The following is a 23067-nucleotide window of genomic DNA, read 5'->3' as shown; positions in this document are numbered from 1 at the left end:
AGTTCGAAAGAAGCTCGGAGTAAAGTCGATCGTGACAGGAGGAAGTCTGGAAGAGATTCGGAGAGTAGTCGATCACTGTAGAAAATCGACTGATAGTGAAGCCCAGAGAGCATTTGGAACAGTCCGATAGACGACTGAAGTAGCTCATTTTTGGAGAAGTCCGGAGGATATGATAGGAGTTCGACCGTTAGAGGAATCTGGAGGACACTGTGGAAGGTCGACTGCTGGAGGAGTTCGGATGGTACTGTAGAAGCTCGGACGGTCGGGGAAGTTCAGAAAGACGCCGCACAAGGTCGGAAGTCGGAAGAGTCCTAGGAGGATTGGCTTCTTACAAACTTCGACTAGGATTATTTTATACCCAACAGATATAAATCAAAAAATCTGTTGACCAACGAACAATCAAGATCTTTTTGAAGATATACATCTTTTCTTATATTCATGATTGTCCTTTATACATTAGACTTTGGGGTTGGGGTTCGGATGTTTTGTAATCGTAAAAGAATTTAGAAGTTATTTTTTATTTATTTTTAAATTTTAATAAAAATTTTTTTGGAAAAAAAAAGTGACGGATGAAGGTGGATGCTCTTATTTAATTTATACGCAAGATTCCACTTATAATTTTTTTTTGATTTATAATATTTACTTATTTATTATTAAATAAATTTTTTGCGAAAGTTACGAAACGTTTTAAGTGCCTAATCGGCACCCACGCGGTTTGGTTCCAAAATTCCCAAGCCAGCTCTCCCTCCCGGAGTTTGAGCGGATCATCATCAGACACGGCCAGCTAGCACGCACTCATAACTGACGGTGGAGATGGGCGGGCTGTATACCGAAGGGTTCCAGTTTCCTTCAAAATCCCCTCCGGTACAAACCCTAATTTTCCCTCTCTCTCGCTCGCTATCGCCTCCACTCCGTCCTCCCCGAACCCTTCCAAAACCCTCCTGCTCCTTCTCTGCTCTCATATCGATCGACATGGAGTTCTGGGGTAATCTCTCTCTCTCTCTCTCTCTCTCTCTCTCTCTCTATTGGTGTTTCATTGCTTTTCTTTCCGTCAAAGGTCTTTTGTGTTTGCCGAGGATATCCCTGATCTCGAATTTGTACGTGGATACTCGCAAACTTCAATAATTCCTTTTTTTGTGTCGAGGGAACCGTGTCGTTCTTATCATCATCTATATGCTGTTTTCTTTTTGTTTCCTTTTTCTTTAGTAGTTTTTAGATATCATAGACCCGTGCGTATCTTTCTGACGTTGTTCTTTGTTCTGATTCCCTTGCTGTGGTGTGTGTTGGATTCTGGACGAGGATGTATCTGGCTTCATTGATATTTGCCCCCATTTGGACAAATATATTTATGTTGTTTTATTGTGTCTTCTGATCATATTTAGATTTTGTTTTTCCTGCTTCAAATATTTTTGGACTTTTCCGGTTATTGTATCTTCATCTACTCATGTCTTGGAAGAAAGATAGATTTTGTTTCTGGAGTGAAAATGTATGCGGAAAAAAAGAAACGTTTATGGTTTTACTAAATGTTATGGTAGTTATTGTTACATTATTTTGATAAATATTTCTTAGCTTCTGAACTGATTTTGCTTCTCTGATTTTTAGATCTAATATTTATTTTTAGAAAATGACCCTTCACATTTTTCAATTTTTATTTAGTAGATATCGAATGGTAATTTATGTACGACCAAATTATTAGTCATCCTGACAGGATGTTATTGAATTAGGAAGAAAAATAACAATATATGAGGTGCAAACAAATTATAGATAAATAGTTTTCGCTAAAACTAATTTGAATAGTTGGATCGGGTTTTCTTCTTCAAAGAGATTATGTGTGGATTTATATTATAGTTAAAATTTGCTGACATTTTAATTAATATTTGATGTCAAAAAGTATATAAATCTGTCTGGATTGATTAATGATATTTGGAGGTTGTGAGTTATTTTAATAAATTTATAACTTGTGGTGGGGGAGTTTTTGCAATGTTTGGACTGGTGCTGGTGTATTGTGTGCCTTATATATGAGAGAGGAAAAATAAAGGAGGTAGATGTGGCAGTCTATGAAAAATAAAAAAAATTGTGAAGAGGTATCATTAACTTCTTCATTTCTTTGTTCTTTGTGGGTTCAGCAAATGTAATCAGTTATGTATGTAAGCTCAGAAGATACTTGGTTGATCATATATAGCTATATAGCCTGATGCATATGAGGTTGATTTTGCCACTTTGGATGCAGGCATCTTGATGGCTATCTCTTTGTCTTCCCAATCTATTTTACTACATTAACTTTGCCATAAATTGGATAGTTCCTATTATTGTGACTGTAAAATTTACATGGGTATCTCATGTCTTTCATTAAGTCAAAAGGATATTCTTTTCCTTCTTTTTTTTTTTAACATTGGCCTCTTGTAAAATGAAATGCCTCATTGCATCACCATTCTCATTATTTGTTTGTGTAATATATACATTTTTTGAGAAGTGTAGGAAATGATCTTCCTAAATACTATAAAGTATGAATAATTTCTCTCTAGAAGCAACAATAGCCACTAAATTTAATTGAGGAATCCGGACCATTAATAACCATATTCATCATATTATATAAATCGTCCACCTTATCGTGCAGCAAAGTAACACTAGATGTTGACTTTCTTACCGATTTCAAGGGAGTCCAAATCCCATGTGAACCAACTTGGTTCTCGCTTTTTGATAGGATGCGTGTTCTGAGACTTAGTAACAAATAAGATCCAAACCTGACTCCTTTATGTCTTCATCTTGTGTCATCTCATCCTTGAGACATGATTATTAATGGTAATTCCTTAATCCATATCTGTTATTTATTTCCTTCTCCAACACTTCGTGATCCCTACCATTTTCCTCTGTGTCTTGAGAATCTGTATCGTGCTCTAATGTTAGCAACCATGGCCCCGCTATCTACCCCATTCCTATGGTCTGATTGGATTCTTAAATGAGAACCTAGCAATGGTGTTTGCTAAAAAGGGGTCCCATTTAATCATTGATGGAGGAACTTTAAGAATATGCTCATAGAAAGAATAGGTACAAGAAGAAGTTCAAGGAATTTGGAGCTAGTTAAAGTGATGATGTTATTAAAAGAATATGAAGCTTGTGAATTTATTTTATTTACACTTTTTTCCTTTTATTTTGGTGTTGGAGAACTCAAATGGTGATAGGCTAATTGTAAAATGGAAACAACCTTGATTCAAGTTATTGTTATATATTTAAAGTTTTAGAATTTCATAATTACTCTCACAATAATTAAGTTGTACGTGAAACAAATGCTAGCTTACATGAATTGAATATCGGTATATCCATATCCATTTTTGTACTATTTGATGAATATAAATATGGATGTTTGTTGGATTTGTCTTAAATGGATATAGATATTGTTGTTGTTGGCGGCCAACCTGACATTGGAGCAGGTGGGTTTAAAGTAGTTGGACTCTGGCATTGTACTAGATGAAGGTGAATCTGCAAATCAAGTCCTTTGTCGGAGTTGTTTCTAGTAAGGACTCTTTGGTGCTCAAGTCAGTCACTGAAAATTACTGGAAATGAGAGATAATGGGACGTGAAAGCTTATCTGAGGGTCTCCAATTCCCTCTATTTATAGGTGGGGTAGTTGGCCATCTTTGGTAAAAAAAGGGCAGTAGTGATTGAGAGAATTACGTTGCTTCTGTCTTATTCGATCGAGGTGAGCTATTGCCTATTGGATTTGGTGCATATTTGGAATGTGGATTGAATATGATAACTATCCGATGCATAACAGCCGTTGGGAATCTCGGTCTGATGCCTCAGCTCGAAAGGCACCGAGGCGAGTAGGTCAGTTATTAATCGAGCTTAAGTGAACATTGGTCCAACCAAGATAAGCTGTCATTCCGTATCAGATGCTCCCCACTCTAGAGTTCGAGCTAAAGGTAGCCCGGGTGAAAAGAGCAAGAGTTTGTCCACCTCTTTGGCTATCACCTTTTGTCGCTCGGGAAGCTTCTTTTCTAATGTTTAACAGGTCTGTAGCTCGGGTTGACGCCTAGCCAATGCGTCATCACATTCGGATCGATGCCTGGTATATCTGTTGGAGCCTAGGCGAATACATCTGTATTTTTCTACAAAAAGAGATGAAACGTCGTTTGGTTATCATATCGAGTTTTGACATGATCTGGATGGCATGCTCCTGATTGCTGTCATTCAATGGGATCCTGTCCACGTCCTCAATCGGCTTTCCTCATTCTTCGGATAGTTTGTCTCGTGTGTCTAGTCTGTCCATCGAGTAAGCCTCGGAAGGTCCTGCATCATGAAGTGCGATATTGTAGCATTATCGCGCTAAGGCCTGATCTCCACGGACTTCGGCAACTTCAAATTCTATGAGAAACTTTATTTTCAGATGATAGGCAGATACTACTGCTCGGAGTGTGTTAAGTTCTGGATGTCTGAGGATGGCATTGTAGGTCTAAAGTGCTCGGATCTTGGATCGGCGAGGTGATCGTCCGGCCACAATAGGGAGAGTTATAACCGCTTCAACTATTATATCATCCTCAGTAAATCCTATTAGAGGGGTATCTAGTCGGTTTAGCCGTTCTTGGGGTATGCCCATTTAAGAGAGCGTCGTAAAATAAAACATCCGTTAACTTCCATTATCATTAAGGATGCGACGTATATCATATAGTTTTCGATATTCAAAGTTACAATCATTGCGTCGTTACGTGGGAATTGAACCCTTTGGGCATCTTCTTCAGTAAAAATAAGGGATTCTTCAGTCCTCGGCTTATTGGAAGGTTCAACTGACTCCACTCTACTTTGATGTCCTTCAATTATTGCATTTATCACTCCCGTAGAAGGTCGATCTTTAGATGGTTCCCTCTGTCGTTGTTCCAACAGGTTGGGTGATCTCCGTCGTTCCTCTTGCCGTTCCTATCGATGCTTGATAAGTCGATCCAAGTGCCCATGCCGAATGAGCTCTTCCATCTCATGTTGAAGCTAAATACAATTTTCAATGTTGTGGTCATGGTCGCGGTGATATAGGCATACTTGTGGTTCTGTCGGTTTGAATTAGACCGCAACCTCCCCGCCTTTGGAATTCGATCTTTGATCTCTATTAGTACTTAAGCTCGGATGGTGTCCCAAGGGGGTGTAGTTTGTAAATCTCCTAGGTGGAGACACGTCGCTTCCTTCTGAAATTGTCCCTTCGTCGGGGGTTCCGTGGGGGAGTTTGGGACCTCTGACATCTAGGTGGAGAGTGGGAGTGCCGTCGATCCTTCGGTGGAGATTTCGATTTTTCTTTCTTCCTTTCTTCTACCATGTTCATTGGGGGCTCATCTTCGAACGCCTCGTCTGCCCTGACGTACTTCTCCATTCGGGCTAACATATCGGCGAAGTCACGGGGGTGGATCTTGTTCAGGAAGTATCGAAGATCATTCTTCAGTAATCCGTCCTTCACGATGGCTATTGCGATCGACTGATCCAGATCGCGGACTTTTAATACGGCTGCATTGAAACGATCGAGGTATTATCGGACGGACTCCCCTTCTCTCTGTTTCATATTCATCAGGGAGTCCGATCCTTTCTACTGTCTCTTATTGCTCACAAAATGGCCCACGAACAGTCGGCTCATCTGATTGAAAGAATGGACATTTGTGGCTTTAAGCTAGTGTACCAATGTCAGGCTATATCCTTCAGGATTGACGGAAAGATTTGATAGAGGGCGGCATCGGTTTCCTCATGAATGAGCATCAGGGATTTGAAGCTTTTTAGGTGATCTACTGGATCGGTGATCCCATGATAGCTCTCTAAGTGCGACATTTTGAAATTTTTGGAGAGCGGTTCTTGCATAATCTGATCGCTAAATGGCGGGTTGGTTTATACCTGTCATCGCGCACCTGTGTTTGATGGTGGATTGCTTCGATCCTCTCGTTCATCTTTCGAAGTTTGCAGTCGATTCCGCATCTCGGGCGGTGCAGTTTTTCGAACATTGTAGGGGGGGTCGTCGACTAGGCATTGAATCTTGCCTAGAACGAGGACTTGGCGACTGTTGTCTTCTGTGTTCTGGACTCCGGGGTCGACTGTGATGGGTTTGTCTCCCCCACTCAGGACTCTATGGAGGGACTGGCGGTCGTCCCTGCGGTGCTGTTGTAGGTTGCTGCAGGGGAATTGCCGATTGTGGATCTACCACTGGTACTACATTGGTTGGTGGGGGTGTTGTTGCAGCTACTATTGTTGGTGCAGCATTGATTGGTTGTAATAGTGCTATTGTCGGTGGTACAGCGTGGAGTGCTGCATTGCCTGAACGGTGGTGGTCAGAGTCTGTACTTGTTGGAACAGTAGGTGGAGTTGTTCCGTGCTGATGATCACCACCTGTTGGGAGGGCGGTTGCGAAACTTTTGACGGCGGCTGTGTCAAAGCCTGCTGGTCGATTGCATTCTTCGCTAACTGGGAGGATGCAGCGATGTTAAATCGATGGGAGGAAGCTTGGCGCGGTGCCATAATCTCGATCTTGTGCTCCTCACACTTGGATCAGATTTTTTTTTTTCTAACGTCAATCTGTTGCTATTGAAATCCGGATCACGGTCGGAGAGGTTGGACCGATGGCGTGTCCATCCGGAAGAGAAATCTGCAAGTAAGTCTTGGTCGGAGTTGGCTCTAGCGGAGACCCTCCGATGCTCAAGTCAGATAGCAGTGAAAATAGGTGAGGAGTGTAAAGAGATTATCCCCAAGTACTTTGGGGAGTCCCTTGGATGTCTTTTTGTAGATGAAAGTTGAAGAATCGTTTTAGAAAAGTTACGTGGCCGATTTAGGCACGATGTGGCGAGATTTTTGATCGGAATTTCTGAGAAGGTTATTACACCTGCCGTATCCGTTTCGAAGCCAGTTAAATGCCATGGGCACTCAAATAAGGGCGCTGGTGGGATTGGACCAATTCCACTAGTAGAAGCTTCAGCGTGATCCGATGGAGACTTGTGCTAAAGGGAAGAAGGAATTGGAGCCAAAGATCGGTGAGAGCTAAAATACATTTATGGCCGAAGTCGAAGATCGACCAAATTAGGGGTTTGGTTGCCTACAGATGCCGGATAGATGTTGGATGTCGGCTGTCATAGGGATTGAGATAGGTTTGAGGCCGAAGTCATAATCGGCTGGTCCTGAGCATTGTGCTTAGGGGGATCACTAGAAGTTAAAGATCGTCAGGAGCTGAAGCCAGAATCAGGCTATATCATTTGCCCTTTTGTTAGTCCATGTCTTCGGCCCAAGCAGTAAATATCTCCCAACAGTAATGAAAGCTAGCATTTGTTTCATGTACAACTAAATTATTGTGAGAGTAATTATGGAAGAGCTAAAACTTCAAATGTTTAACAATAATTTGAATCAAGGTTGTTATCATTCTACAATTAGCCTGTCACCACTTGAGTTCTCCAAAGTTAATTCATTTTGCATATTCAATTTTCTTTTCATATGTTGAGCCTGTCAAGGTCTTATATATGGTAGTCCTTTGCAACAAAATCTTGTTAGTTAAGCATTGCATGTGAATTGTTAATATATTTTGGAGAATTATGTTTAGCACCATTATTATATGGTGAAGCACTTCTACAAATAATGATTTGTGTTGCCGCCATAATTTTGTCCGGTGTTTTGGAGACGAGGATGGTGCTGATTGATCTGCTGCAGTGGAAGACGAAGCGCTGATCTACGTGTGAAAATGAGAGCAAAGGAGATCGCCATACTGATTCGATCGGGGGCCTCTGATGCTTAAGTTAGATAGGAGTTTGGGGAATAGGATATGTACGAAGACAGAAGAAGGGGAAGTGGAGAGCTTTTAGCTTCTTTGTCATACTTGGGGCCTTGAGCCCTTTTTATAGGTGAAGAGTCCGTGTACCACCAGAGTTGGACTCTAAAATTTGGAGTCCAGTCAGGAGCTGATTCTTGGTTTTTCTTATTTATATCGGCCTGCCCAAGAAGATAAGTTCAATCGAAACCGATCACGTGCTATGCCATGTGTCGGCCTATGATTAGTTGTTCTGATTTTGGCCACGTCACATTCCCCTCGCTTTTGAGTTCGAGGCATTTTTCTTGACTCCAGCTAAGGAAGTTGCCAGATTAGCTAATAGTAAGCCTACCAAGATTCACCTCAACTTGCCCATTTCCTTAGGTTGCAGGTCATCCATCACATTTGGGGGAATTTGCGTGCGCGCCTGAAAGTTTGGTGGGCAATTTCAATGGACCTTTTGAAATCCGAAAAGGTCTGTCAGTTGGTATACCCAAGGTGATATGCGATGGTTTGATCCGTGCAACCGCTTTGTGGTTAATAGCAGTGTGACACATGTCAGCTTGTTTGGTCAGAAATTCGATTGGATGCAACTCTTCAGGCTGATTCGAGCCGTTGAGAGCTCTATATGAGGTAGGCATTAGTGCTTTTTCCCCACTCATAGAATTCTGAAGTCTCGCTTAGGTTGTCCTGCCCAAGCATCCCTTCCTCAACTCGGTCTTTATCTTTCAGCGCTTAGGCCATCAAGTAGGTACTTCCTTCTCCCGTCCTTTGTCAATTCCTTATAGGTCATAGGAGTCACTCATAATAAGTAGCTCGCCCATTAGTTGGTTGTCCAGCTCTAGTTCTAGGTCGGGTTCCTCAGGTTCATCCTCTTCGAATTTTGAGGCAGTCCAATCGGTCATCCCATTTAGTCTTAGTGTCGAGGAAAGAACCTTAGATTGAGCTGATTTAAATAGGATTAGGAGGTCATACTTCATTCCTCCTAGCATCTACCTTAGGCTATTTGAGGCCGACGAGAGAGCCTCTAGTCATCTGCCTGCTCAGCTCTACCCATACAAGGATACTCCGGTGGTAGGGCTAAGATTCCCTCTTCACCTCTTTATCGGCCAAATCTTAGATCAGTACCAATTAGTACCAATCCAACTAGTCCCCAACTCTTGCAGGATTATAATTGGGTTTTTGTCTTTTTCTGCTTTGCATGGTGTTCAACCCACTGTTCAGCTCTTTAGGGCTCTTTACATCCTGAAGGAGCATCCCTTCGAGCATGTTGGTGGCATTGCTCAACTTGAAAGGGATGTCAGCTGATAAAGGCTGGTCCTTCCTCTGGTCCATCACTAGAAGGGTCGCTATTTCTTTGTGTTGTTTGAGCAGCTTTCGGGCTTCAGCATGATCTGGAGACCGCTCAAGAAATCTTTGAATTGGCCTCTAGCCTAACCAAGGAGCAGAAGGCACTTGATGGTCTGTGCTGAGTGGAGGTTCCCTCTGTGCAGCAACTTCTAGTGGAGCATATGCCAGTGAATGTCGGTTTGTGTCCGGCCAAACTTAAGGGTCATGACCATTTCTTCTATTATTATTATGCAAGCTGTAATCTGTTTGATCCATCTAATTTATGAATATTTTTCATTGGCAAACTTGTAGGTCGTTATGTCAGGTTTGAAGAAGGCCGTCAAAAGAAAGATGGCCAGATAGAGTAGTAGGATGGTCTTCTTACAAAGAGGAGCCACCTAGCTCCAATCTCACACAAGGTTTAAGTTAAACTCAAAGTTCCTCAGGTTGAGCACCAACTTGAGGTAGAGATTTTATCTTCTCTCACTTAGACCAATACTCAAAGGATTGAGATATGTTCCAGAGTGGTCGGTCAAAGTCACTGACAATGGGATGAAGGATGCCCAGACTGCTCAGGAGCTTGCTTATGGGACCTTGCTCCTAAGTGACTAGGTTGACTTGTCCCAATATCCGACTAAGACCTGATTTTACTCGGCCTTCAAAGCAGTCGTGAAGGTAATCTGATCTCTAATAGTCATGGAATTTCGTGCTTAGCTCATTCTAATCTAGTTTTATGTTGCTTGCAAAACTTCGGTCTATGGGCATTCGTGGCTGAGTACCAAAGGATGCTTAGCCTAGATGTTGATCAACTGTAGCTGGCGAACACCGAGTTGCACAAGGAGATAGTTGACTAGAAGATTGTGGCACTTGAGGTCGAGCTCCATGCTGCTGAGAGTTGGCTGCACATGGCCGACCAAAGGGCTGCTGTAACTGAGTAGAGGGTTGTGGAGGCCGAAGGGGGAGCGTCGGGTTGGTAGAAGAATACAAGGCCTCAGGAGGCTTAAAGGAAGAGTTGAACTCATATGCCATGAACTCGTAGTAAACAAGGTTCAAGGACTGCAAAGAATAGAGCGAGACTCTCTTTGCTGAGGCTGATCTAAGCAGCCTTGACCCATGCGCCGAATGGGACGTAGAGGATGACATTGAGGTGCATAGATGCAGCGACAGTGATGTAGAGGTGCCTTCTTTGGTTGAGTAGGAGGCTTTCTTTTTGTTGTTTCTTTTTGTACTTTTCTTCTTTCTTTTGTACTTCAGCATAATTGGCTTTTTAGCCAACCCTTTGTACTTAAACTCTTTTTTGGTAATGAAATGCTACTTTTCTTTTGAGCACTCAAATATCCGTTTCTTTCGTGGTGTCTGAGGTTGGCTCATCAAGGCCATAGTATCCCTCTAGGTAGACTTTCCAAGTGTTTTTTTAGGTTGGCTTTGAGGGCTGTTTTGGTCGGCTTTTTTTACCCTGAAAACCATTGAGGTCAGCTCTTTTACCATGAGGGCTGTTAAGGTGGGCTCTTTAATGTTTGCTCCCCAAGCTGGCCTTTAGAAGCCTTCAAGCTCGGAGGTCAGCTTATTAAATCTTCTAAGGTTGGCTTTCAAGAGCCATTATTGCACGAGGTTGGCTCTTTTTTTGCCTTTGTCCTCTTGGTTGGCTGAAGCTGCCTTCTAAGTTAGCTGTCCCCTTTAGATGAGATCTTTGATCTTGCCCTTCAGTTGTTTGTACTCTTTGGTATCGTCGTCATAGTCACGATGGAACTGCTGATATTTGTTTTGATTTCTTTTGCTAGTGTTGCTCCATTATCTTTGTGGGCCAATGCAAGAAGTCCTTGATCTCCATCAAAATCTAACTTCTTGTAGTGTTGAGGGTGGTGTATCTCTCAGATCCCCATGGTGGGTTCTTAGCTTGTTTGGACACAGCTTTCTACTTAGGTTCTTGTTGGGCCTTTGCTGTTCTCGGCTCATGTACTTACCTTAGTTTGGTCTTCGTTCGCTTCCTTTCGAACCAACAGGCTCTTCGGCATTAATATATTTTTTAGCTTGCATTAACAGCTCAGACAGATCTTTGGGCGGCCTCTTTGAAAAAGAGAACCTCAAGTGTGAGTTCTTCAGATTGTTGTCTATGGCAACCAGGATTACTATCTGATTCAAGACGTGTATCTCCAAGGCTTTGGCATTGAAACGGTCCATATACTATTAGAGCGACTCATCTGGCCTCTACTTAATAGCAAATGGGTTTGCTGAGGTCTTCTTGTATCATTTGCTATGGAAGAAGTGGTTAACAAATTGCCAGCTGAGTTGGTCGAATGAGTTGAGCTAGGTTGGAAGCTTTACCATGACTGAGCTGCCCTCTTAAGGATGGCAAGGAAAGCTCAGTACATGATTGCACCAGAGGCACTGTGCAACATCATGAGTGTTGAAGCTTTTCAGATCGTCCATAGGATCCAAGGTGCCATCTTATTATTCTAATTGTGGCATTTTGAACCTTGGGGTAGAGGCTCATCCATGATTTCTTTGGTGAAGGGTGGCTCGGTGGTGATCTCTAGGTCATCCAGTGCCTTTGTTCCTTTTGCCTTCATATTTTGCATTGTGGCTTTATTCGTCCTCTCCATCTCCTAGATCTTCTCGTGGTTGACCTCCCCCACCAAAGTCCTTTCAGGTCGGCCTAAAGAGGATTGTCTAGGGCTTGAGCTCGCTTTTGAATGGGTCAGAGCTCGGTTACCCTGATGGGTCTCATTGGTGCTCTTCAGGCAGGGTCATCCATTGCTCTATCTATGTTGGCTGGTTGGGCTGCTTCAATGCGTTAGATTGGGGATTGGTCTCTTGGAGTAGGTTCTGCATTGTAGTTGTCAAGGCTTGCACCTGCTGCATGAGCAGATTAAACTGTTCGGTGGGTACAGTTGTTGGTTCTTGTTGAGCAAGTTGATGATTCGGGTTGTGCTGTGAGCCGTGCGTCTCAAGATCAGTATCTAGTTGAGCTTGTTTGTTGCTATCAAATCTAATCTGATGATCTGGAGATGAGGAGGATGCTTATCGATCTATTTGTGGAAGATGAGTGCCAAGTTGCATACAACAAGTAAAGGAGGTTGCCGGAGTTGATCCAAATGGGGGGTCTCTTTAATACTTAAGTTAGACAGGGCTTTGAGGAGCAGGATATGTAGAAAGATGAAGGAGAAGAGAAAGTGGAGAGTGTGTAGCTTCCTCATCATACTTGGGGCCTTGAGATCTTTTTATAGATGAAGAATTCGTGTTCTATCAGAGCCGGGCTCTAGAATTTAGAGTCCTGGGGGGAGTTGATTCCTAGATTTTCTTTTTTAAAAAAAATTCGGATTGGCCCAAGAATATGAGTCCAACTAAAACTAGTCCCCTGCCATATGTTGGCTTACGATTGGCTGGTTCAATTTAGGCCACATCAATATGCATAATAGTTACCTGAAATACTCTATTCTTCATCTTACAACTATAAGTTGGACGCGAGTAAAGGCTCTTATAAAAATTGAAATAATGAACAATAGGCATAGGGTTCACATGGCTACGTGTATCCACCTATTTCCAATTTCTCTTCAAAGTTAAAATAGTAACCATTGAAGTTATAAATTATGTGGATATTTGAGTGTTATCCTTTGTCTGTAATTGGCAGCAACATGTTAAACTAGGTTCTTTTTTTTTTTTTGCATTATGGTGATGTTGAAGTGCGAAAACTTAAACATTTAAGGGAGAAAATTTGTGCCAAAAAGATGAAAAATTAAAGGTAACAAGGGAAACTAAACAAGTCTGGAAAATAAAATAGACATCAGTTTGAAATATGATATATCTTTCTAGATGCTTTTGATGTATCATTTTTCAGAATCTCATTCCAAATATATGTCAAAAGTCATAAAATTTAAAAACACAAAGAAGTGCATCATATTTTATATCATTTTAAAATGTAATATTCGTTATTTGATATAGATATGAATACCTATGTGCAAGATCCGTAGAATTGGTACTGGGATCCATACCGGCTGGTTGGCGGTACAAGTTGGTATAGAATCATATTGGATCGGACCGGCGCGAACCAACACTAAAGCGAAGGAACCAAAGAGGAAAAGAGAAAGAGGGGAGGGGGAGAGAGGGGGAGTTAGAAGGGGGAGGGAGGGAGGGAGAGGGTGGTCGGAGGAGACACCAGTGGTAGCCACAAGCGGGCTGCAGGCACACTCGAAGGGCCGCCAAGGCCTCCAGTTCCTCCGTTAAATCGCAGTCGAGAGAGGGATAGAGGGGGGAGGGAAAGAAAAGGAGGAAAAGCGGGCGGAGAGGTTGTTGGATGGCCACCAGCTGACCGCCATGGCCGTCTGACGGGAAAATTGAGGCCTGAGGCTCAGCGGGTGATCAAACAAGGATGGACCTCTGGCAGTCTCGGTGGGCCACCGCCGATCCTCCGAAGGCATCCCCTCTCTCTCTCCTCCTCTCTTCCTCTCTTTCTCTCTTCCTCATCCGGTGTTTTATTTCGGAAGGCCGAATCGTCTTGGTTCATGGTTGGTACAGTTCGGAATGCTCGAAACTGCTCGGTCTGGAATGGTTCGGTGAATCATGCCTGTGTGCTTTAGGCTTGAGGTAGTCAAGTTAGTTAAAAAATTTATTTCATTGACTCATAATACTATAAAAGCCTCCATATTTAGTTACATTTTACACAAGGTTTTAAGTTTCGGCCATAACTTAAGCAAGACCAATCCAAATCTATATGAAATTTTTGGTTCTGGTCAATTTTGGTTGGTTTCAGTAATATTGGCTAATTTGGTAGCTTTGGCCATTTCTGGTTATTAGTAATTAAAGAGCGTAATGTTATAATAGGACTCTTTTTTTTCTTGCTTAGATGTTTTTTCTGTTTATTCAGAAATAAATGAAATATTAAAATGAAATAATGTAATTATTTACGTGGCACTTTCTTGTCTATATGGTTATTTGAATGAAACAGAATGAGGTATGCTTAGATGGGTTTTAAGTTTTATACTCTTGTGGTAGTAAACAGGTATATTTATATGTGTTAGTTTATCCTTGATTTAGTGGTATTTGATATTACACTTAATACATTAGTACATTATCATGATATGTTTAATGCATTTAACTCTATGCAGTTCAATTTCAATCTATAACTACCAACCATACAAATTACAATCCTAGACAACTGAAAACACAAAATGGTGAGAAACTTGCCTTTATCTTTTTTGTTTTTCATGATGTACTTAATGGTGTTAGGTATACTTAATGGGCATATTTTGCACTTGTTAGTTTATCCTTGATTTAGTGGTTTGGTATTTATACTTGATAAATTAGTACATTAGTATGATATAGTTAATGGACTAAGCTTCAATGCAGTTCAATTTCAAGCTAAAACCACCAACTTCATAAACTATGATCTGTGATAACTGAAAACACAATTAAATGGTGTGAAACTAGCTTTGTTTTGCTATTGTTTTTCTTTCTTTCTTTCTTGTTGGAAATTTAAAGAGAAATTGACAAAGCTGCTGAAACTGCTGAAACTGAAAGCAAAACTCTACCTGTAGTGCTTATACTGAAATCTAAACCAAAATTGAATTTTAAAAGCTTATTTGACACTTTTTATCTTGTGATACCCCTATCTGAAAACGCCTCCATGCTTAAAATATCCCTACCGTAACAGCTATATGAATATCTTAATATATTCCACCTTTTGAAGTCTGGAAATACCCCATGGTTCCCCATCTATAAATCCAATATGAACTTAAAAGCTTCATTGTGTCTGAAAATAATCATAAAATTCACTAATCTCTTGCACACCTTAACTCAAACTACACATAGATAAATGATACTACTAATTGGGATCCTAAAGTTTCAAAATTTCTGAAATTAAACCTTAGCTCAGCCATTGATAGACATTGGGATGCTCAGATCTTGTGAGTGCAGGAGACTCAAGGTCTTCTCTATTTAATCCTAATTGGTACTCATATGGAGCTTAATAAACCTTTTATTGTGGAATAAAATGAGGAACCTTGCCTTGTTTTGCTTCAGAAAATGTAAGATTCCAAACAAATGTGATGCAATATCAGAGAATGAAGGGATGTGAGTTTCCCTAAGGTAATCCAACAAACAAACATATACTAGAAGCGATTGTGGGGGCCTATCATCAATAAGCATTCAGTCATGTGCTGGATTTGACTGAGACTATTATTTTCATTGAACCAAATTCCTTAAACTATCCAATCTCAATTGGATTCAATATATCCTCTGTCAATGAGTTGCGATGAGTTTATACTTTATTCTAAAGAAACTATTGTTTTTGAGTTTTTCTCTAGAACTTGATTACCCACAAACTACTAGCCACTTCTCCAATTTCTTTGGATCCCACAGGAATCACTCATTCATTCAAATTGAGAATCACCCAACCATCGCAGAGGAGCCCAATGTCCATTGTGCAAGCCTCTCCTTGCCTCTTCACACTTTCTTGTCCAGATCTGTTTTAGGTGGCAAGTGATCCATAATTTCAACTCAACTATCTAACTAGAAAGCTTGATGATCGAACTTTAGAACCTCGGCATTTTTTTGGATAAATCAGTTATCGGATTCAAAAAAGTTTCCTAGATTATTTTCATATAAAAATCTAACACATGTATATTACATCTGAATTTTACAATTGTTAAATAAGTTTGCATACATTTTTAGCTTTCTTTTTATCCTGTATAATATCTTTTTTTCTTTTTTCAACTATTACTAATGATGAATAATAATTAGTTATTTTGTCAGTGCAAAACATGCACTTGCATGTGCATATTTACTAGCTATATGTCAAAATATTTCTAATACTTCCCAAACTTGCAATATTCAAGTTTTGTTAGAGATTATGCCTCTCAGAATTTGAGAAGAATGAATAAATGACAAAGAGCTGCAAAGATTGTAATTTCTAACGATTTTTTTGGCATAAATTAATTTCATGTAAATTTCTGAAATTGGTCCTATATTTATTTTAGTTGGAACTTTAATTTTTTGGTTTCAGTTTGAGTTTTGGCAACGTGGCACACATAACGTAACATAAGGTTTTTGTCAAGTTTGACATTCAGAAACCTTAGTGGAGTCTGGATCTCATTTACTTTTAAGATCCTCTCTCATATGTATATGGACTGTTAAAAATCTAAACCATCAGCTGTTGGTTCATGATGTCCACTGGTTTTAAATGACTTGGAGAGTGCAACAATGCTATTGATGAAGGTAATGGTGGGCTAAAGCATGCGGAAGTGTGAGATCGCTGAATCGGGGTTGTCATTTTTTTCGGGGGTTGGATATATTATATATCCTTGTATAAATACATCCACAAGAGGCAACCATGACTCCTACTAATGAAACCCACTCCACCGTGGGCTCCCCTGTCATGCATGCTGCCATCAAACTTGATCTTGGGGAAGCAGGGAGGTGGTGGTTTCTAGGAGAAGAAAATCATCTTGTGGATGTAGAATTTGCAGAGAGGGAGCCATAGATTTCCCTTGCCATCAACTATCAAGGATCCCTTAGAGGCAGCAGCCTAGATAAACTCAGAGACGTGGATTGGCTTTGAGCCAAATCAATCTAGGTCCTTGGAAGTGGGCATTTTTCACTGCTTCATGAAGACAATATCTGTTGCTTAGATTGATAAAAAGAAAATTTCATAGTATTATGTTAAATAGTGATATGTAATTTTCATGGTGATTTACCAATGCAATCAACAATAAAGAAATTCATTTGTGAAATATTGGTCTTGTTGGAATTGTTTGCTTGCAAGACAGCTTGAGGTTGCTTGCTGGAGCTAGAAACAGGAAAGATATGAGTGGGAGTGGTAGTGTGAGGAGGGACACAAACCTATGGCCTACCCCTATAATAGTCTACCTCCTTCAATCCAACCTATCTGACCCTTAAACTTTTTGAGAAATCTCATAGTAGACCCAGCACATTAGTGCATATGGGCTTTGGAAGGGAAATGGGAACGAGTGACTCCCATTCTAGTCATTTGGTTAGGGGGTGTCTCATTCTCATTCCAATTCTAGGGCAAAAGGAAATGCCCCGATCCCCCAAAACCCGATCGCTACTCCCTAGTATTCAAATCTGATTCTGATTCCGGCCATGAACCAAATGCACCCTTAGTCCTATGACCTCCTACTCCATGGGCTCCTCAACCACCATTGGACCCTTCATACTTGCACCCGCATTATGAAAGGTTACTTCTCTCTCTTTTTCTCTCTCTCTCTCATGCATGTGCATGCACTCTCTATTTCAGCTATTTTATTTTTCTTTGTAGGGCTCTTGAGAGGGGGTGCATTCCACATGCCAGTCATTAGGAATTTCTATAAATATCAATTGCATTATTTCAAATGAGGACTTGAAACTTTGTTGCTTGCACACTCTACATTGTAGAAAAATTCTCTTGCTTAAGAAGAGCCGCTTTGGCAATGTTTGCTGATGTCGATTTTTAATTGTTAAAAATTAAGTATTTTCAATGCTTGGAAACCTAATGTATTTGGGCCCATTTCATAGAATACATGCTTGGTGAAGGAGGACCCCTAGAGCCAACCTCAAATTGTCGGGGCATGTCTTGGTGGTTGCGGCTATGTTGTTCTGCTGTGTTTGCTTGAAAAGATAATTCAATATTAAATTGCTTTATACATTCTAATGAGATTTAACCAAGATGGTAGAAATGGGGGCTATATTGGTGGATTTATGTGTTTGATGAAAAGAAAGGATACTATCTGCTTCTTATTTGCTTGAAGGAGTCATATAGATGAAGAATTTATCATGGCTTAAGATCGATTGGTGGTCTTGTTCTTTGACTATATTTCTGGAGTTCAAATATTTTTATCCCCATATTTTATAGTCTGATCCTGGAATTGGTAAAGGATCTTGTGTTAGACAGTTGCCACCAAACAAATAAAATGAAGTTTATTTTATTTCTTATTGAATTGCTTCAAGTGGTCATAGGTTTTTGCTTTATGGCTTCCTATGTAGGATGAAGCACAAGAAACAGTGAAGAAGCTTTGATATGGAGGAAATATTGACTATTCTCAGTCAGGCTTCTTATAAAACCTTCATGTTGGTAATGGATTTATTTATTAGTTGAGGATTCCTGTAGTTCTTCTTCAGTGGTGATGGTTATATTCATTCAAGTGTCTTTCCTTGCAATGCAGTCCTATAGTTTGATTTATCCAAAACTTTTTAGATTTTGTCCTGCTACATTTTGGAAGTGAGAATTGTTGGTAGGCATGTGAATTCTTTCCCCTTGTTGACTACCTTATTTTCCGGATGGACAGGAAAAAAATGACAGATGCACCAAGACCTAATTCTACAACAATGGAGGATGCTAATAATGCAAGATGGCTACCAAGGATTGATATGTTGTTTGAGAGTGAAAATGAGGCATATGAGTTCTATAATACATATGCTGAGAATGTAGGTTTCTTTGTCCGAAGGTCGACGCTCTGGACAACCTCAAAGAATATCATTACTAGGAGAACATTTGTATGCTCAAGAGAAGGCTTTCGTGAGAAGAAGAAAGGGGCAAAGGAGGCGAAGTGTCCACGGCCTGAAACAAGAATTGGTTGCCCAGCATGCATGACCATCAGGCTTACACCTAATGGAAGATACCGTGTGACAGAATTTGTACCAAACCACAACCATCAGCTTGCGGCAGCATCTACTATTCATATGTTGAGGGCCAAGAAAATGAGACGTAAGGCTCGAGCTGTAAGAGCAGATTTGGTGGATGACACGGTGAGAACACCGGAATTTGAAACTGAAGATGAGGCCTATGAATTTTATAGCATGTATGCTGGAAGAATAGGATTCAGCATCCGAAGAGCAAGCATGACAATGAGTGCTGAAAATGTTATCACTAGAAGGATGTTTGTGTGTTCAAGAGAAGGTTTCCGTGAGAAGAAAAAAGGAGCAAAGAGGGTGAAAAAACCCCGCCCAGAAACTAGAACTGGTTGCCCAGCATGCATGATCATCAGACTTACACCTAGTGGCAAATATCATGTGACAGAGTTTGTTACATACCATAATCACCCACTTTCAGTCCCCTCTTCAACTGACTTGGTGATGTCACATAGTGTAGAAAATGGTCAAGATGATGAATCGGACATGGCTGATGGATCTGCAGATGATACTGTGCACAAGCAAGCTCGGAGTCATCAAAGCATTAGTTTGCTTTCTTTAGACAGTAAGAATTACCTAAGATCCAAGCGTGTGAAGTCCATCCAGGTAGGGGATGCAGGGGCCACATTGGAATACTTACAAAAGATGCAAGACAATAACCCATCATTCTTCTATGCAGTACAAGTTGATGAGGATGATAACATGACTAACTTTTTCTGGGCAGATGCGAAGTCTATGATGGACTACAACTACTTCGGCGATGTGGTGTGTTTTGACACAACCTACAAAATTTATGGTTATGGTAGACCATTTGCATTATTCATTGGTGTGAATCATCATAAGCAAATTGTCATTTTTGGGGCTGCGTTGCTATATGATGAAGGCACAGAATCATTTAAGTGGTTATTTGAAACGTTCAAGTCTGTGATGAGTGGAAGTCAACCCAAGACAGTTTTAACCGACCGTGATGCAGCAATGAGTGAAGCAATAGCTGCAGTTTGGCCTGGCACGAGTCATCGTTTTTGCGTGTGGCATATTTATCAGAATGCAGTTGAGCAACTAAGTCAGGCATTTCATGGTTCCAGAACTTTAGGATATGATTTCGGTCGATGTCTTTTTGATTTTGAAGATGAGGAAGAGTTTCTATCAGCATGGAAAACAATGTTGCAGAAGTATGATCTCCAGGACAATCAATGGTTGGCAAAGCTATTTGATGAAAGGGAGAAATGGGCACTGGTATATGGGCGTGAAACATTTTATGCAGACATCAAAAGTGTCCAACAGAAGGAGAACTTGAGTACTGAGCTCAAGAAATATTTAAGCCCAGAAAGGGAACTTTTGAGCTTTTTTGAGCATTATGAGAGAATACTGGATGAGCGACGATGTGCAGAACTACAAGCTGATGCTAATGCAAATCTAAGTACTAAAAAACCACCTTCTATTCGTATGTTGAGGCAAGCTGCAAATGCTTATACACCAGCTGCATTTAAAATGTTTGAAAGAGAATTTGAGTTGTATATGGATTGTATGTTGTATGGTTGTGGTGAAACTGGAACAATTTCTAACTATAGGGTTACTGTCGAAGAGAAAGCTAAAGATCACTTTGTGAAATTTGATTCTTTAGATGGTACAGTGACCTGCAGTTGCAAGAAGTTTGAGTTTATTGGGATTCAATGTCGGCATGTGTTGAAAGTACTTGACACTAGAAATATTAAAGAACTTCCACCACAATACATCGTGAAGAGGTGGAGGAAAGATGCAAAGGCTGGAGTTTTGAGTGATAATTGTCCATTTTCTTTTGACAGTGATCCTCAATCATCCTTATCCAAGCGTTATAACTATTTATGTCGCATTTTCAGTATAGCTGCAGCAAGGGCTGCTAAAAGTGTAGAGTCATATGCATTTATCGAGAGTCAGTCAGATATGCTTATGGATCAAGTGGATCAAGTTTTGCAAGCAAGACCTTCTGAGATGCCTGCACTCATCACCACTTCATGCGATCGATCACAAAATCCGGTAGAAAGTGCAGTTGCTGGAACCTTACGCTATGATAAGGCAAACCAAGCGAGTTTCATTGGTGGTACAGCTAATGGTATTTTCTTACTGAAGAATATGTTTCAGCTAAATGTTCTGATTAATGATTTGTTACTTTAAATTCATATAATTTAACTGCAATGCAGGCTCTTTAACTTTTCCATTCACATTAACAGCTAGTCCATCAGAATACTGTTAAGTCAGGTGATTACTTGCAATCATTTTTTTATGTGATGACCAATACTTATTCATAGTTACCGTCGGACTACGACCTTGCAAGGGATATCAGTCTGGTATCTTGAAATAGTTGGTAGGGTCTTACAGATGTTATGCATGGAAAAATCATTACAAAAAATTGTAGTTTATGCACATTTGGCTGACTCTGGCATTGAATTTCAGCGATTTTGTAGATAGCTTGCACTCATTTAATAAGAACATACTAAAATGGATTAGTTCTTTCATTGTGATGCAGGATTACTCGTCTCCCAGCATTCCCATCCAACCATGTGTTGGGGGCAGTTCCCAGCTGGACCACCAGAACAGGGAGGAAGGCCATTGTAGATGTGATTTCATTTTGGGGTTCCCTATGATCTATGTACTAATATTATTGAACTAAAGCACTTAGTGCAAAATATGAATGGTTCTCTTTTCTGGTCGGTTTGTGTTACTGCTAGTTTTGCGTATTCAGTTAAAGCATGCATGAATGGTTTTCATAATTCTTTGATGTCAGGAAAAGCATGCATGAATGGTTTTCGTAATTCTGTGATGTCAGGAAATGGTTGTTCAGATTTTGTCAAGGACATATACTAGAATTGATGTGTGTTTCAGTCGAAGCTGAATAAACTGCTTTTTTCTTTATTGACAGGTTTCTTTTGCCTTTGTATGCCACAGATGGCCTGAAGAAAAAGCTGGAATTATTTTATGTTTTAGGACTATATCATTCTAATCACATGCACCAAACATCAACTTGACTGTGGTCTATAAGCTGCATTCTTCATGACTTCTTTTGTTAGTTCAGCCTACGTGGGTAGGCACTAAGTTTAGGTTCCCATGTTAATGCAAATGTTGAATGTTCTAGGGTGCTAAGTTTCCTGGGTTTGTACTTTTGTATAGTTCTCTCTGTTTTATTGAGATCTTTAATCGTAAGTTATTATTGCCTTAGAATTCAAAAGGTATATGAATATCTGATTGTTCAGATGATTTGCACCAATGTGGGTTCCATCTTTTTTGAGGTTATGATTGTACTGTTTTGTTGAGTTGGGGTTTGTTTTTGCCTAGTTTTGGCTTTACGAAATCAAAGTCTACAAGTAGAATAAACATATAAAATATTTAATGATTGGAGTGTTTGAGCACCAAAATGAAACATATTAAGGGATGTATGAAAGCAACTAAAACAATATGAGGAAATGTTTAATTTATAGCTATTTATGTCACATTTTCAGTACGGCTGCAGCGAGGGCTGCTAAAACTGTAGTGATGTGCATTTGTTGAGAGCCAGTCAGATATGCTTATGGATCAAGTTTTGCAAGCAAGACCTTCTGAGATGCCTGCACTCATCACCACTTCATGCGATCGATCACAAAATTCGTTAGAAAGTGCAGTTGCTGGAACCTTATGCTATGATAAGGCAAACCAAGCGAGTTTCATTGGTAGTGCAGCTAATGGTATTTTCTTACTGAAGAATATGTTTCAGCTAAATGTTCTGATTAATGATTTGTTACTTTAAATTCATATAATTTAACTGCAATGTTGGCACTTTAACTTTGCCATTCACATTAACAGCTAGTCCATCAGAATACTGTTAAGTCAGGTGATTACTTGCCATCATGTTTTTTTTGTGAGTGACAATACTTATTCATGGCTACTGTCGGGCTTCGACCTTGCAAAGGGTTTCAGTCTGGTATCTTGAAGTAGTTGGTAGGGTCTCACAAATATTATGCAAGGAAAAATCATTACCAAAAATTGTAGTTTGTGCACATTTAGCTGACTTTGGCGTTGGATTTCAGCAAGTTTGTAGATAGCTTGCACTCATTTAATAAGCTCATACTAAAATGGATTAGTTTAATTGTGATGCAGGATTACTCATCCAGCATTCCCACCCAACATGTGTTGGGGGCAGTTCCCAGCTGGACCACCAGAACATTGAGGAAGGCCATTGTAGATGGGATTTCATTTTGGGGTTCCCTATGATCTATGTAATAATATTATTCAACTAAAGCACTTAGTGCGGAATATGAACTTGGTTCTCTTTTCTGGTCGGTTAAAGCGTGCATGAATGTTTTTCATAATTCTGATGCCAGGAAATGGTTGTTCAGATTTTGTCAGGT

The 23067-nt window shown here is 40.2% G+C and overlaps 1 protein-coding gene across 7 annotated transcripts; it reads left to right on the top strand.

The window, feature by feature from the left end:
* Positions 1 to 741: 741 nt before the first annotated feature.
* On the top strand, positions 742 to 21456 carry LOC105035566 (protein FAR1-RELATED SEQUENCE 5). Of its 7 annotated transcripts, none has more exons than XM_073250493.1 (5): positions 817 to 985; positions 18062 to 18149; positions 18364 to 20798; positions 20887 to 20944; positions 21213 to 21456. In XM_073250493.1, exons 3-4 carry the CDS (start codon positions 18371 to 18373, stop codon positions 20937 to 20939), a joined length of 2481 nt encoding a protein of 826 aa, XP_073106594.1. In that variant the 5' UTR covers positions 817 to 985; positions 18062 to 18149; positions 18364 to 18370; the 3' UTR covers positions 20940 to 20944; positions 21213 to 21456. The 7 variants fall into 7 exon arrangements, with proteins under 7 accessions (XP_010909461.2, XP_073106594.1, XP_073106593.1 ...); XM_073250492.1 differs by having other exon boundaries at positions 818 to 985; positions 18062 to 18145; XM_073250491.1 differs by lacking the exon at positions 20887 to 20944 and adding an exon at positions 14191 to 14256 and having other exon boundaries at positions 818 to 985; positions 18062 to 18145.
* The last annotated feature ends 1611 nt before the right edge of the window (positions 21457 to 23067 follow it).

This window comes from Elaeis guineensis, unplaced genomic scaffold (assembly GCF_000442705.2).
Source record: "Elaeis guineensis isolate ETL-2024a unplaced genomic scaffold, EG11 Super_Scaffold_1000045, whole genome shotgun sequence".
NCBI classification, from domain to species: Eukaryota; Viridiplantae; Streptophyta; class Magnoliopsida; order Arecales; family Arecaceae; genus Elaeis; species Elaeis guineensis.
Note: the sequence above shows the minus strand (reverse complement) of the source record. Positions and strands in the feature narration are given on the sequence as shown.